Source organism: Monocercomonoides exilis (genome assembly GCF_001643675.1).
Source record: "Monocercomonoides exilis strain PA203 chromosome Unknown scaffold67-269241, whole genome shotgun sequence".
NCBI classification, from domain to species: Eukaryota; Preaxostyla; order Oxymonadida; family Polymastigidae; genus Monocercomonoides; species Monocercomonoides exilis.
Genome location: NW_027150612.1, coordinates 101,427 through 114,907, shown reverse-complemented (window position 1 = coordinate 114,907; position 13,481 = coordinate 101,427). Strand labels below are relative to the sequence as shown.

Genomic DNA, 13,481 nt, shown 5'->3' with positions numbered 1-13,481 from the left:
CTGTTTTGTTTTTTAAATTTTGTTTATTTTTCGTAGAGATACAGCAATTTTTTATTTATTTTGAAGTGACTTTTTCCAGCCGAAGAAGCATTTCACAAAAATAAGAAATCCATTTTTTAAACTACTGGCATTTTCCTTTTTATATTCAAAATCTTAAGTTGCATTTCATTTTTTTTAATCAACATGCGAACACAATTTCAAAAATTTCTTTGTTATTAAAATGAAGTGTTAAAAATAAAAATATGATATGAAAATTACACACTCTTATAAAGAAGTGTGAAAAAGGTTGAACATTAACATTTTCCGTTTGTCTCAAACACATCAAAATAGAATAAGTGTGATTTCAGATCATTCAATGTTGTGACCATTCACCTGTTTGAAGCAAATAGAAAATTTTAATGTTCAACCTTTTTCACACTTCTTTATAAGAGTGTGTAATTTTCATATCATATTTTTATTTTTAACACTTCATTTTAATAACAAAGAAATTTTTGAAATTGTGTTCGCATGTTGATTAAAAAAAATGAAATGCGAAAAAATCAAGAAAAAACAAGTTGTTCAACTTAAGATTTTGAATATAAAAAGGAAAATGCCAGTAGTTTAAAAAATGGATTTCTTATTTTTGTGAAATGCTTCTTCGGCTGGAAAAAGTCACTTCAAAATAAATAAAAAATTGCTGTATCTCTACGAAAAATAAACAAAATTTAAAAAACAAAACAGTAATTTAATAATCTTGTTTTATCAGCACCCTCATCCGAGTGTTGAGGTCCATCCAGCTTTTTTGAATGATTGGCATGCAAAAACAAAAAAAGTGCCAATAAAGAAAAAAGTTTAAATGAAAAGTTGACACTATTTGACTTCTTTAACTTAAAAAATAAAAAGAAAAAATGATAATTCTCAAAATTTGAAATTCATCATATGACCTATCTCTTGAAATTAACTAAAGAAGGATGAATTTGATAACAGCTTTTTTTAACTCCCAATTTGAAATTATCAAAATTGATATCACCATTATTTAAATATTTGTGTTTTGTTCGCATGGAAAACGATCTTCCTTCAGGTTGGAAAACGGCTATCGATCCAAAAACAAAACGTACATATTGTATGCTCACTTTTTTCAAATGTTATTTTGTTCTGTAATTTTGCTATGACCGCATTTTTGTGAAAGATTATCATGTGAAAACAAAAGAAGTGTCTTGGGAAAAGCCGAAAAACGAAAAAGCTGCTATTCTTCCTGCACCACAAAAAGAAATTGTTGAAGAAGAAAAACCCAAATTACCACCAGGATGGGAAGGTTTTTTTTATAAAAATTTATTTTTTTTTTCGAAATTTCTAAAAATTAAAACTTTAAAGCTAAATTTGATGAAAAGAGTAAGAGAACATACTATGTTAACAAGCAGTTGCAAAAATCAACATGGAAATTTCCAACAGATGAAACTGGAACTGGTATTGACAATTTTTAGGATTATTTTTTTTTATTGAACAAACTATTAACTATTCAAAAATTATAATAAAAATAAGTTTCAAAAAAAGTTAATCACGGAGCAGCAACAAATCAAAGGGATAACAGCGCACAGCCTAACAGAACACCCACGCCAACCACTCCTGCTCAATCTGCTCCTCCATCAAAATCATCTTCTCCAGTTCCTGAACATTCACCTCCTCACAGTGGAAAAGCTACTCCAACTTTTATTTCCCAGTCAAATTCTGAGTCTAAATCTGCTTCAAGCGGGGAAATTTCGAACATCAACACCACGAGTACTGCTTCTCATCCTTCCTCTTCTGTCATAACGCTGTCCAAGCTGCCTGCACAGCACACCGTATCGTACGAGACGAGTCTGCCCGGCACAGTTTCGCTGCTTCCAATACGCGCAGCCGACGACTCGTTTGTGCAAGCTTCGCACTCTGCTCTGTCTGCTGCGACGGCTCAGGGAGGCTGCAGCTCCCTTCCCCCGACACACCGCTCGCGGCACTCGGTGCACATCATGGGGCCGGTGCCTGGGCTGGGCATGGGTTCTGGCACTGAGGCAGGCACAGAGATGGGCATGGGGACAGGCACAGGCACTGGATTTGGTACAGGCGCTGGTTCTGGGCAGCTGGCGCGAGGTGGGGCAGGCTCCTCATCTTTTTCATTCCCTTTCTCTTCTTCCTTCTCGTCGTTATCATCATCCTCCTCCTCATCATTGCTGGCAAGCGGTGGGGGCGCTATTGGTGCGCCGCTGCGTGCTCTTCCTCCAAATCTGAAAGCTGAAATCCACTCATTCAAAATCGAAGGATTTGCGAAGGAGCATTTTGCGAAGCACCAGACGGGTTTTCTGTTTCTGAAGAAGGCGATTCCGCTGGATGAGCTGATGGCATTTCAAAGAGAAGCGCTGTCGAAGCCGCTGCTGAAGGAAACGATGTTCAAGAAGAACCAGGCGAAGGAGGCGCTGAAGAACTTTGAGGATATTCTCATCTACACAGGAATGAAGCAGATGAAGGAGCGGTCATCGTCATCGTCCAGTTTGACATCAGCCGATTTGAACTTTTCTTCTTCTTCTTCTTCCTCCTCTGGTTTGTCCTCTTCCTCTTCCACTTCTTCATTTTCCTCCTCCTCCTCCTCCTCATCTTCTTCTTCCACATCTTCATCTGCCCCTGTTGTGACGTTTGCGATGAAGATGGCAGCGCAGCGGATCATCGGAAGGGGAACAGCCACACCCGAATTAAGGGACGAGATCTATCTCCAGCTGTGCAAGCAGACAAACCCAACTCCCTCACTGCGGAAGACGCTGACGGGGAAGCGGAATGCAGGGGTAGAGAAAAGCGAGGAGAAGGAGAAGAAGATGGAGAAGAGGAGGAAAGAGGAAAGAGAGCAGATGGAGGCGATTGAGAGGGGGTGGCAGCTGCTGGTGCTGTGCTGTGATGCGTTTGCGCCGTCGAGGGACATTGAGAAGACGCTTCTGTCGCATCTGGACAGCGCTATGGAGGAAGGAGGAGGGCTGAGTGAGGGAAACAAGGAGGAGAAGAGAGAGGGAGAAGAGAAAGATGAAGGAAGAGGAGGAGGAAGAGGAGGAGATAAGAGGCAGTTTGAAGAAGGAAGAGAGGAAGAATTGGGAAGCCATCTGTCAAAAGTGAGTGTGCTGGCACAGTATGCGCTGAATCGCCTGCAGAACACGACGCTGTTTGGGGGTGAAGGGAAGGGGAGGGGGAGGGAGAAAGTGAGTGAGGAGCAGATGAACGAGCTGGCGAACATCACGTCGACAAAGAGAGTGTTTTCGTGCTCGCTGAACGAGATGCTGCTGAGGCAGCAGTCACAACACTTCATTTACTCTTCCACTTCTCTTTCTTCTTCCTCATCCAACTCAACCATCCGTCTTCTCTCATCTGAAGAGAAAACCTCCTTCCTCTCTTCTCTTTCTGTGCACAGCGAAAGCGACATCCCCGTCCCTGTGGTGTGTCTCTACCTCTCTGTGAAGCTGATGGCTGTTGGAGGACTGCGCTGTGAGGGAGTTTTTCGAAAGTGCATAACAATCGATGAGACAGAGGCAAGTGTGAGGCATCTGAACAAGGGAGAATACACGCTGTCGTCGCAAAACCCGCACTTGTTTGCGGTGCTGCTGAAGACGTGGCTGAAGCGGCTGACAGATCCGCTTATCCCGTTCACTCTGTATGATGCAGCGTTGGCAGTGGCAGCGGAGTCGCCGGAGAAATGCGTCGCGTTTGTGGAGAGCGCCGTGCCGCCCACAAACAGAGCGCTTTTGAAGTACTTGTGCAGGTTGCTGAGGGTGGTAGCGCATCCGTCGAATGTTGATGCAAACAGGATGAATGCATCGAATTTAGCGTTGATATTTGCTCCGACGCTGATTCGGATGGATACAAACAACCCAGCGCAGGCTGTGAAGAACCTGAAGATGGAGATTCAGTTTGTGTTTCATCTGGTGCTGTCGCTGTTTCCTTCACCGGAGGAAGAAAAATTGTTTGCTGATTGCGATGCGTTTGTGTGTGCGAACTGCGGATTTTTGCTGAGTGAAGAGGTTTTGGGGCTGTTTAGAAGGGCAGATGGAGATGCAAAGTAAAAAAAAAATAAAAAAAAAATTGAAATAAAATGTTGAGGTTTGTGGTATGTTTTGTTGTGGAAAAATGAATGGAAATGATAAGAAATAATAATAAAAATATAAAGAATGAAAGGAGAAAGAAAGAAATAATATATTTGAGGTAAATGAAAAAAAGATAATTATATTTGATATTTATTTGAATATTTTGAACTTTTTTTGGTATTTCAATTGATTTTAATCATATTTTCTCTCTCTTCTTTTTTATTTCCATAATTCATTTATCTAACTAACCTATTTTATTTCATGTTATTATTTTCTCTTTAATATCTTTCTATCAATCAGATGAGAAAATTTCACTCAGAACTGAAAGGAAAAAATAAAAGAATAAAATAAAAGAATAAAAGTATAAATAAAAGATGTTGAGTGCTGTTGATGTCTGTGAATTATCTGTTCAATTTGATGTGAATAGAAACACGGGAATGCTATCTTTTGTTTACTGCAAATTCTTTTCTTGTTCTCTCACTTCTCATTTTTTTTATTAATGTTTTTATTTTTAATTTTTTAAACTTTTTATTTGTTTATTTTGATAGAATATGAAATACAAAATTCTGAAAGAAAAAGAAAAAGAAAGAAAAAGAAAGGAAATCTGTTCTTATTATTATGATATCATTTATATTGTCCGTTCTTCGCATTTTGTTTCTTTATAGCCTAATTTCTTTTTTTATTTTTTAATTTTTTGATCTTTCGTTTTATTTTTTTGTTCGAAGAAATAAAAAATAAATTATTTTCACATCGATTCTTTCAAGTTGCCATTTTATATTTTGATGAAAAGATAAATCCAATTTATTTTTTTTTGTATTTCGCATTTCTCATATAATTTTAAATTTGTTCATGTTAAACTTGTTGCTATTGAGCTTTCAATGTGAATTTTGTACTCTTTCATTCATTCAATAATGTTAATAAAAATTACAAACATATTGTTCAAGGTTATTTCTGCTATAAAATGATCTTTTTCAATTTAAAAATTAAATTCAATTCTTTTTCTTTATATCAATTTCAAATGGATAAAAACATAATTTTTTTTTTGATACAATTTCTATTCTAAACATGAACACTTTTTGAAAAAATGAAAAATGAAAAATGACTATCAAAATATAAATATCCTATCAACATAAAATACATCGGTTTCTCTCTTTCTTGCTATCATTTCCAAAAAGTTGACTTAAAATCTTCACGAAGAAGGAAGAAGTTGAGGCGCATATTGTTGAACAAGTTGTCTGCATTCATCTGAAAATATGAAAAAGAAGTAAAAAATACAAATAATGATAATAAATACATATTGATTATTAATAAATAAATAAATATTAAAATATTTGATAAAATTTTGTAAATAAATAAATAAATAAATATTATTTCATATCATACCGTTTGTTGTGAGTGAAGTGACGATGTCATTGGCGACTTTGGCAACAGCAGGCGAAAGGGCAGTGAGAGAAAGAGAAAGAAGAGGCTGAAGGAATTGCTCTTGTACTATTCGAATAATTAAATAAAATTTAAAATAAATAAATAAATAAATAAAAAATAAAAACAAAAGAAAAGAAAAAAAATTTTTTTGAAAATAAATAAATATTTTTGAATTTTAGCATTTGTTATTAAACAAATAGAATATTAAAAATGAAAAACAATTAGTGATTTTTTTTGGAACTTCTCATTCACCTTTCCTTTTTCTTCTCTGTTCTTCTCTTCTCTTCTCTTTCTCTCTTTCTTTATCACATACTCAGCACCGGCTTATTCGTATCGAGCAAAGCAATGTTTCTGAGCAAGAAAAGCGCTTCTGAGACGATCGAAGGCGGACAGCAGGAACGCAAAAGAGGGCGAATGAGACGAAGAAGAGCAGAAGAACAGAGAGACTGGGCATTGGTTTCTGATTGTTGAGAGAGGAAAAAGAGGAAAAAGAGAGGAAATTGAAGAAAAAAGAGGAAACAGATGAAATTAAATCAAAGGTTTTAAAAAGGACGAAAACATGATGTAAATAAAAAAATAGATGAAATAAATGGAAATGTTTGATTAGAATGAGTATTAATTTGAAAAGAAGGATAAAATGGTTGGAAAAAAAACAATTGGAAAAAAAAATGAAAAAAAAATAACAAATTTAATTCAAAAAGAAAAAAAATGATTGAAAATAAACAAAAAGATTAGAAAAGCAAAGCAAAGCAAAGCAAACTGTTAGCAGCGCAGTTTTTGAGAGTGGCCAAAGCATTTTCGAGCACAAATGGAGCAGTTTGAGAAGGAAATGAACAAGTCCATTGATTTTGAGAAGAAGAAGAAGAAGAAGAAGAAGATGATGATGATGAGGAGGAGGAAGAAGAAGAAGAAGAAGAAGGAAATGGGACTTGAGAAGAAGGAAGGAAAGAAGGAGAATGAGTAACCAAATACGAAGAGACAATGTTGAGTCCGTTGTGTGTGAGCATGTATTGTTTGTTGGTTGCTGAAAATTCAGATGAAAATTTGGGAAAAGAAGAAGAAAAAAAAAAGAAAAGAAATGTGAAGAAGAAGAAAAAGAAATAATTTTTTCATTTATAAAAAAAGAAGTTAAAAAAAAATGATTGATAAGTTTCATTCCAAATGAAAGAATAAAATAAGACAAAAAAATTTTTTTTTTACCCATTCCATCTGTTAAAAGTGTATTTAATCACACCATTAACACTCAAGCTAAGCAATGCTCCCAAAATGACTTCTAACGACGAATCATTCAATGGAAACAGAGAAGAAGAAGACGAAGAGGAGGAGGAAGAAGAAGTTGTGTTATCATTAGAAGAAGACAGTTGACTAAGAGATTCTTTCAAAAGCTGCAAAAGAGCATCGATTGTGCCTATGCGCCGGGCGTGGTCTTTGGCTTGCTCTGAGGAAAGGAGGGGAAAAAATATTAGGATATTAAATAAATAAATAAATAAATAATATGAAAAGAAATTAAAAGAGTTTTAAAAAAATTTCAAAAAAAAAAAATATTTTTAAATAAAATAAAAAAAGAATGACAAAGGACATAACATTCGAAGGTTAATGCAAAAATAATAATAATATAAAATATAAAATTAAAATCAATTTTTTTATCTTTGAAAAATAATATTTCTTCGCATACCATTTCGAGCGAGATTCCAAATAGTGGCAGAGGCATATTCCACAATTGTTTGATTGATTGGATGAGAAAATGAAGAAGAGGAAGAGGAAGAGGAAGAGGAAGAAGAAGAAGTTAATTCACTTTTTGCTTCAAAAGGAATGCTGATGATTTTTGTGAGTAATTCCATCCCAGAATGCTCTAAAATGGTGATTTTGTTTGAAGCTGGTTGAAGTCAAATGATAAATGGAAAATAGAAAAGAAAATAAAAAAGGATTAAAAAAAAAGAAAAATAATTTTTTTTGTTTAAAAAAAAGACGATTTAAAACAAAAATTTCGAATAAAATAAACAAAAAGATAAAAATTGATACAAAAATTAATATTTTCTAATTTCAATTTATTTTTTATTCTCCCATCAAATTCATCAAAAATACGCAATAGACATACCAACAGAGGAATAATTTCTGAGTGAGCCCAAAATTTTCTCTGAGAATGACAAAACAGTTTGCGTGTCAAGAGATTGAATTGGATTGGAAGAAGAGGAAGAAGAAGAAGAAGAGGAAGAAGGAGAAGAAGATGATGATTGTAATGAAGTGAACAAAACAGAATCTAAAAGAATTAGAAGTCGGGAAAGTATTGGCGATGTTGGTAATAAATTCCGATTGTCGACTGAGAAAGAAAAGAAAATTAAATAAAATAAAAAGAAAGAGAAAGAAAATAATAAGCAATCATTTGATTTTTTAAAAAAAAAATAATGATGAAATATTATAAAAAAAACAGTGATTAAAAAACCAATTTAAACAATGCAACTTCAAAAATATTTTTCTTCAAATTTATTAAAAATTTCTTTCTTTAAATATTTCTTATCCTTTCAATCCAAAAAACATAACATTCAATTTAATCTTCTCAAACAAACCATTCAATGTGCCAATCCAGATAACCGAAAGCACTTTTTCGAGTGAGTCAAAAGTGGATTGAGGATGAAGCAGAAAAGCAACCCTTTCAAATCCATTCAATTCATTGAAGGCCACTTTGTTTTGGTCTGTGATTAGAGAAGAGAAGAGAAGATAAAATTTAGAAAGAAAAAATATTAAAGTTACAAAACATTTAAATTCCAAAATAAATAATTTGAAAAATAAAAAATAAAACGACTTATATTTCATTTTCCTCACAAACAAACAATGCTATTTTTATTTTTTCCTCATAAATAACTTAAATCACAATGCTTGTTTATCTTTTTTTTACTCAAAAAATAATTGAAACAGATTTTCATATATACCATTCACAATGCAATTCCTCAAAACGCCCAGAATATTATTCGCAATTGTCCATTTTCTAAGTAAGTCTTCTTCATTTTTGCTTCTTTTTCCCCGTTTCCCCGATGCTTCTGCGTTTTCCTCTTCCATTTTACTCTCCCTTTCGTTCATTTCTTCTTCGTTTTTCTTGTTTTTCATTGAATTTGCAGTAACATTGCCAGAAGTGGTAGCTATCTGGTTGCGTGTGGGGGTGGAGAGGAAAGAAGAAGAAGAAGAAGAAGAAATAGAAGAAGAGGAAGAAGAAGAGGAAATAGAAGAAGAAGAAGAAAATTGTTTGTTTTGCTGCATTTGATAAGCAGCAATGGAAGAAAGCGAAGAAGGCGGAAGAGAAAAGGGTGAAATGAAATCTGCTTCGAAATCCAAAATGGAAAGAAGAAGACGAAAACCATCGAGTTTGCGGAGAGAAACACGAACATCCGCTGATTAATAAAAAACAAGCAAGAATATTGGCACGAAAATGGAATAAATAAAGAAAATAAAATAAAGAAAAATTAAAGGAAAAAATAAAAAATTATTGACACATAAATAAATAGAAGAGTTATGAATTTTCAACAATGATGTGCAAATAATTTTTATAATGTGAAGAAAATAATAAAAAAGGAAAATATAATTAAAAAAATACAATAAATATCCTTCAGCCATAACATTTATATTGAAGCAAACCAACAGCTGATATATTCCATAATGTTCCTGTCACGTTTTCCAAAATATGCTCATTTGAAGAATGCTTAATTAGGTGTGTTGGAACAGATGAAATAACAAATAAAAAAATTGTTTGTTGAATGGAAATAAATGATTGAAATCAGAAAATAAAAACGAATATGATTCGAAAAACATTGCAAAAGAAAATTTAGTTATTTATTTGTGAATAATAAAAGCAAAAATAGCAAACAAGCAATTTAACTAAAGGTTCAGCAGCTCCCAATTCATTCAGTGCAACTTTTGACAAATCTATTTTGGTTGATTGAATAATAAACCAGAAAAAAAAAGAGAGAGAGAGAGAGAGAGAGAGAGAGAGAGAGAGAGAGAAAGAAAGAGAGAGAAAGAGAGAGAAAGAGAGAGAAAGAGAGAGAAAGAGAGAGAAAGAGAAAGAGAAAGAGAGAGAGAGAGAGAGAGATATTACATATTTTTTTAATATATAAAGATGAAACAAAATGAAATAATGAAAATTTGATCAGTAATTTTTTAAAACATTTAAAACTTTTTTAAAATAAGTTCATAAAAATGACTTCTCTCTTTCTTTTTCGATGATAAACCATCTCTTAACCCTCATTATACTTTACTCTTTTTTTCATTAATACTCACTAAAACAAAGAAAGTATTCATAATTTCTCATTCACAAACCATCAACCGCACAATTCCAAATAGCTCCTGTCAAAATCGCAAGTATTTCGTCTGTTTCGCTTTCTTCTTGCTTCTCCTCTCCTCCGCGCCCATCATAAAAATTATCTCCCATTTCTCCGCCGGCAAAGTTATTTCCTCTTTTCTCCCTCATTTCATTCAATTGGCGTTTGTTTGACATGACCGAAAATGGATCAGAAGAGGAGAAAGAAGAAGAAATATCTGAGGTTAGCATTGTTAACAGGCGAGCTAAGCCACTTAAGCAGCCTAATTCTCGAATGGTTACTTTGTTTTGGGCTGATTTTGTGTGCAAACATTGAAGAGGAGGAGGAGGAAGAAGAAATAAAAATTTGAAAAAAAAAGAATTTTTATGATGAATAAATAAATAAACAAAGATGAGTTTTGGAAAAAAAATAAAAAGAAGATATATTGTTGAAACAGTTTAGAAAAAATGAATAAATGAAAAAAAAAAGAGAGAGAGAGAGAGAAAACAACAAAGCAATCGATAAAAATACCGTTTGAAGCGCAATTCCAAATAATCCTCAGCAAATTCATTGCGATCTCCTTTTCACTTGGATGAAGAAATGCAAAAGACGAAGAAGGAGAAGGGGAAGGAGAAGAAGAAGAAGAGGAAGAAGAAGATGTTGAAGGCAGTTTCGGAATAAAATATTGCAAAATGGTTGTGATTATCTGCAAGCCAGATGTGTTTCTCATAATCTCTTTGTTTTCATCTGAATAAGATAGAAAAATAAAACATACATTTTTAATTTAAAATTTCAGAATAAAATGTGAATAATTCGAAAGAGAATAACAAAAGAAATAGAAGAAGAAGAAGAAGAAGAAAATGAGAAATCAAAAATGAAAAAGAAAAATTAAAAAAGAAAAGAAAAACATTCAAATAAAAAATAATCCAATCAAAATAACTTTTAAAAAAACAATTTTAACAATAGTTTAAAAAAGATGTAATGAAAACGTATTTATTCATTCAAAATGTTGTTTCTTTCTCAGACAAACCGTCTCTTGTCAAATATCCAAAAGTCACCAAAATGTTATTTAGCAATTCTCTGCTTTTTTCCTTTGTTCTTTCATCTTCTGCATTAACCTCAAAAAATGAAGAAGAAGAAGAAGAGGAAGAAGAGGAAGAAGAAGAAGAAGAAATAGAATGAGCATTTTGATTCTGTAATGCTGCATTCATCGAACTCCCTCTTCTCTCCAGAAATTGCGCTGCTGCCGAGCAAACTGCAAGAAGATGACTGAAAATCGGAATATTTTTTACGGCCTCTTTCGTCTTTTGTGTTGTGGAGAGCATCCAAAGCGCTTCTGAGGCACGCAATTTGGCATCGATGAATACATTTGGCTGATGGGAAAGAAGAGAAGGAGGGCTGGGTTGTTGTTTGGGAGATGAGGGAATAAATAAATAGATAGAGATAGAGATTGAGAGATTGAGAGAGACAGAGAGAGAGAGAGAGAATAAATTATAAAGAGAGGAAGAAATATATTTCAAATAAATAAATAAATAAATCGATTTGGTTTAATTAAATAATTATTAACAACAAATAAATAAAATATTTTATTTCATAACGAATATTTCAAATTACAAGATAGCAAATAAATAAAATAAAAATAAAATAAAAATAAAATAAAAATAAAATATAAATAAATATCGAATTTTTTTATTCATAGTAATTTTGAATTGTTCATACATTGTTGATGGATCGGGAAGCAAAATGAAGCAGAGACTCGACAAAAGCGCTGGAGTGGAGAGAACTTCTCTGACAGACGCTGCAAAAATAAAATAGACAGAAAGTTGATTGATCAATGAAATCATAAAAAATAAAAAAATAAAATAAAATAAATTTCAAAAAAATAACAAATAAAATAAATTAATAAAAAAAAAACCCAAAGAAGAAGAAGAAGAAGAAGAAGAAAACGAATAAAAATAGAATATTTGTTGAAAAAGAATCAAATAAAAACATTAAAAAAAAATAATTTTTTATTTTATTTTTTTTTATTTTTCGAAAGATTTTCCGATGCGAAAAGAAACAAACCAGACGCAGAAAATATTGTCAAGCACAAAAGCGAGTAATACTGCAGAGAGACAAACGAAGCTGATGATAACATTTGAAGAGGAGAGGAAGAAGAAGAGGAAGAAGAAGAGGAGGAAGATGATGATGATGAAACACTTTCAACGAAAGATTGGCAAATTGCAATCAAATTTGTTTCATTCTCAAAACATGTTGTGAATGAATCTGATTGTCAAAGGAAAAAAGAATAAAGAAAAAGAAAAAGAAAAAGAAGAAAAATGAAAATAAAGCACAAATAGTGTTCAAGTTAACAAAATTTTATCAAGAAATATGCAAAGAAAATAAAAAGAAATAAACAATTAATAAATATGTTAATAAATTTGAAATAAATAAAAAACCATGAAATTGGCAGAAATAAGCAGCAATGGCAAGAATGAGTGTGGATATTTCTTCGTTTTCTTTGCTTTGCTCCAGCATTTTCACGAGAAGCACACAAAATTGTGATTGAGTCTGATTTTTATTAATGATAAATATGGAAACAGAGTAAAATACGCAGAGATGAATGGAATATGTGCATAACATGAAAAATTTCAAAGAAAATAATCAAAATAAGAAATTTTTATTTTTTAAGCAAATAAAAGAAAATTTCTGTCAAACAAATAAATATCAAGCAAAAAATGAATATGAAAAAATTACTTTCTTTTTCTCTATTTTTTTTTTTAATATTTTTTCTTTTCCTTTTCTAATTAAATCTGTTTCTCCTTCAAACATATGTGTCCCAAGAAGTTTCCTTTTCAGGCGCAGAAAGCGCATTTCCGCAAAACGATGAAAGAAAAGCGACTTTTTGTTCAATCCGCAGCTTGTGATGGTTCTTCAAAAACCACAAAATTGATGAAAGACTTATGAAAAAAGTCATTCACATTTAAGGAAAAAAAATGTAGAATGTTGGAAAAGATGATAAAAGATGAAAAAGAAATTTTTAAACAAAAATGGGGGAAAATCAATTTTATAGAAAGCTGAATAAAAAAAAATAAAACACACTATTCTCCGAACTGTCTACCTTTCGTTGACATGATATTGAGTGATCGATTGATTTCAATATCGTCTTGAAGATGGAAAATTGTCTCAATGCATTCAATTTGAAAACGATTAACTTCTTTTTGCAATGAAATCTGTGCCAAGGCATTATCGAGTGATTCTATTTTTTTAGTCAAATTTTCTTTTTCACTTTTTATCTCAGAAGCTGAGAAAAAATAGTAATATGATGAAGAAAAATAGCTAAAGAAAACCTGACCGATCGAGATTAGCATTTTTATTTTGATAATGTGATTTCTCTTCTTCCAAGATGTCTTGCATTGGACCTCGATTTAACAGTTGATATGAACTTTTCAAATAAATAACGCAAAACATAAAAATGATCTAATTAATTTCACACTGGCACATAGGACACATCTTTGGCCCCGAGTTAATAGAATCCAATGCTATTTTCAAATGATTAATGCAAAAATGATGTGAACAAATGTTTTTGTCATTAAACTGAAGTGAAACTGGTTGAGCAGGTGAAGAACAACCATAAATATTACTAACAACAATTTAGTTAAGTAATCGCATCTATAAAGTTTCAAACCACTTCTCTTCCATCAAAAAATAT

At 32.3% G+C, this 13,481-nt stretch overlaps 3 protein-coding genes across 3 annotated transcripts; 1 reads left to right on the top strand and 2 right to left on the bottom strand.

Annotated features, from left to right (window-relative positions):
• Positions 1 to 1,038: 1,038 nt before the first annotated feature.
• Positions 1,039 to 5,011, top strand: MONOS_12208 (putative GTPase-activator protein for Rho-like GTPase family protein; the record flags this gene model as incomplete). The annotated part of the gene is made up of 5 exons (XM_067864810.1): positions 1,039 to 1,102; positions 1,169 to 1,294; positions 1,354 to 1,446; positions 1,522 to 4,092; positions 4,377 to 5,011. 4 exons carry the CDS (start codon positions 1,039 to 1,041, stop codon positions 4,053 to 4,055), a joined length of 2,817 nt encoding a protein of 938 aa, XP_067719020.1. The 3' UTR covers positions 4,056 to 4,092; positions 4,377 to 5,011.
• Positions 5,012 to 5,125: 114 nt separating this feature from the next.
• On the bottom strand, positions 5,126 to 9,738 carry MONOS_12207 (uncharacterized protein; the record flags this gene model as incomplete). The annotated part of the gene is made up of 11 exons (XM_067864809.1): positions 5,126 to 5,321; positions 5,460 to 5,564; positions 5,812 to 5,958; positions 6,259 to 6,522; positions 6,733 to 6,936; positions 7,174 to 7,374; positions 7,597 to 7,818; positions 8,066 to 8,191; positions 8,429 to 8,884; positions 9,129 to 9,192; positions 9,733 to 9,738. 11 exons carry the CDS (start codon positions 9,736 to 9,738, stop codon positions 5,266 to 5,268), a joined length of 1,851 nt encoding a protein of 616 aa, XP_067719019.1. The 3' UTR covers positions 5,126 to 5,265.
• Positions 9,739 to 10,791: 1,053 nt separating this feature from the next.
• Positions 10,792 to 13,273, bottom strand: MONOS_12206 (uncharacterized protein; the record flags this gene model as incomplete). Its single annotated transcript, XM_067864808.1, has 8 exons — positions 10,792 to 11,188; positions 11,510 to 11,588; positions 11,855 to 12,055; positions 12,229 to 12,340; positions 12,600 to 12,729; positions 12,872 to 13,073; positions 13,120 to 13,214; positions 13,266 to 13,273. 8 exons carry the CDS (start codon positions 13,271 to 13,273, stop codon positions 10,792 to 10,794), a joined length of 1,224 nt encoding a protein of 407 aa, XP_067719018.1.
• Between the last annotated feature and the right edge of the window lie 208 nt (positions 13,274 to 13,481).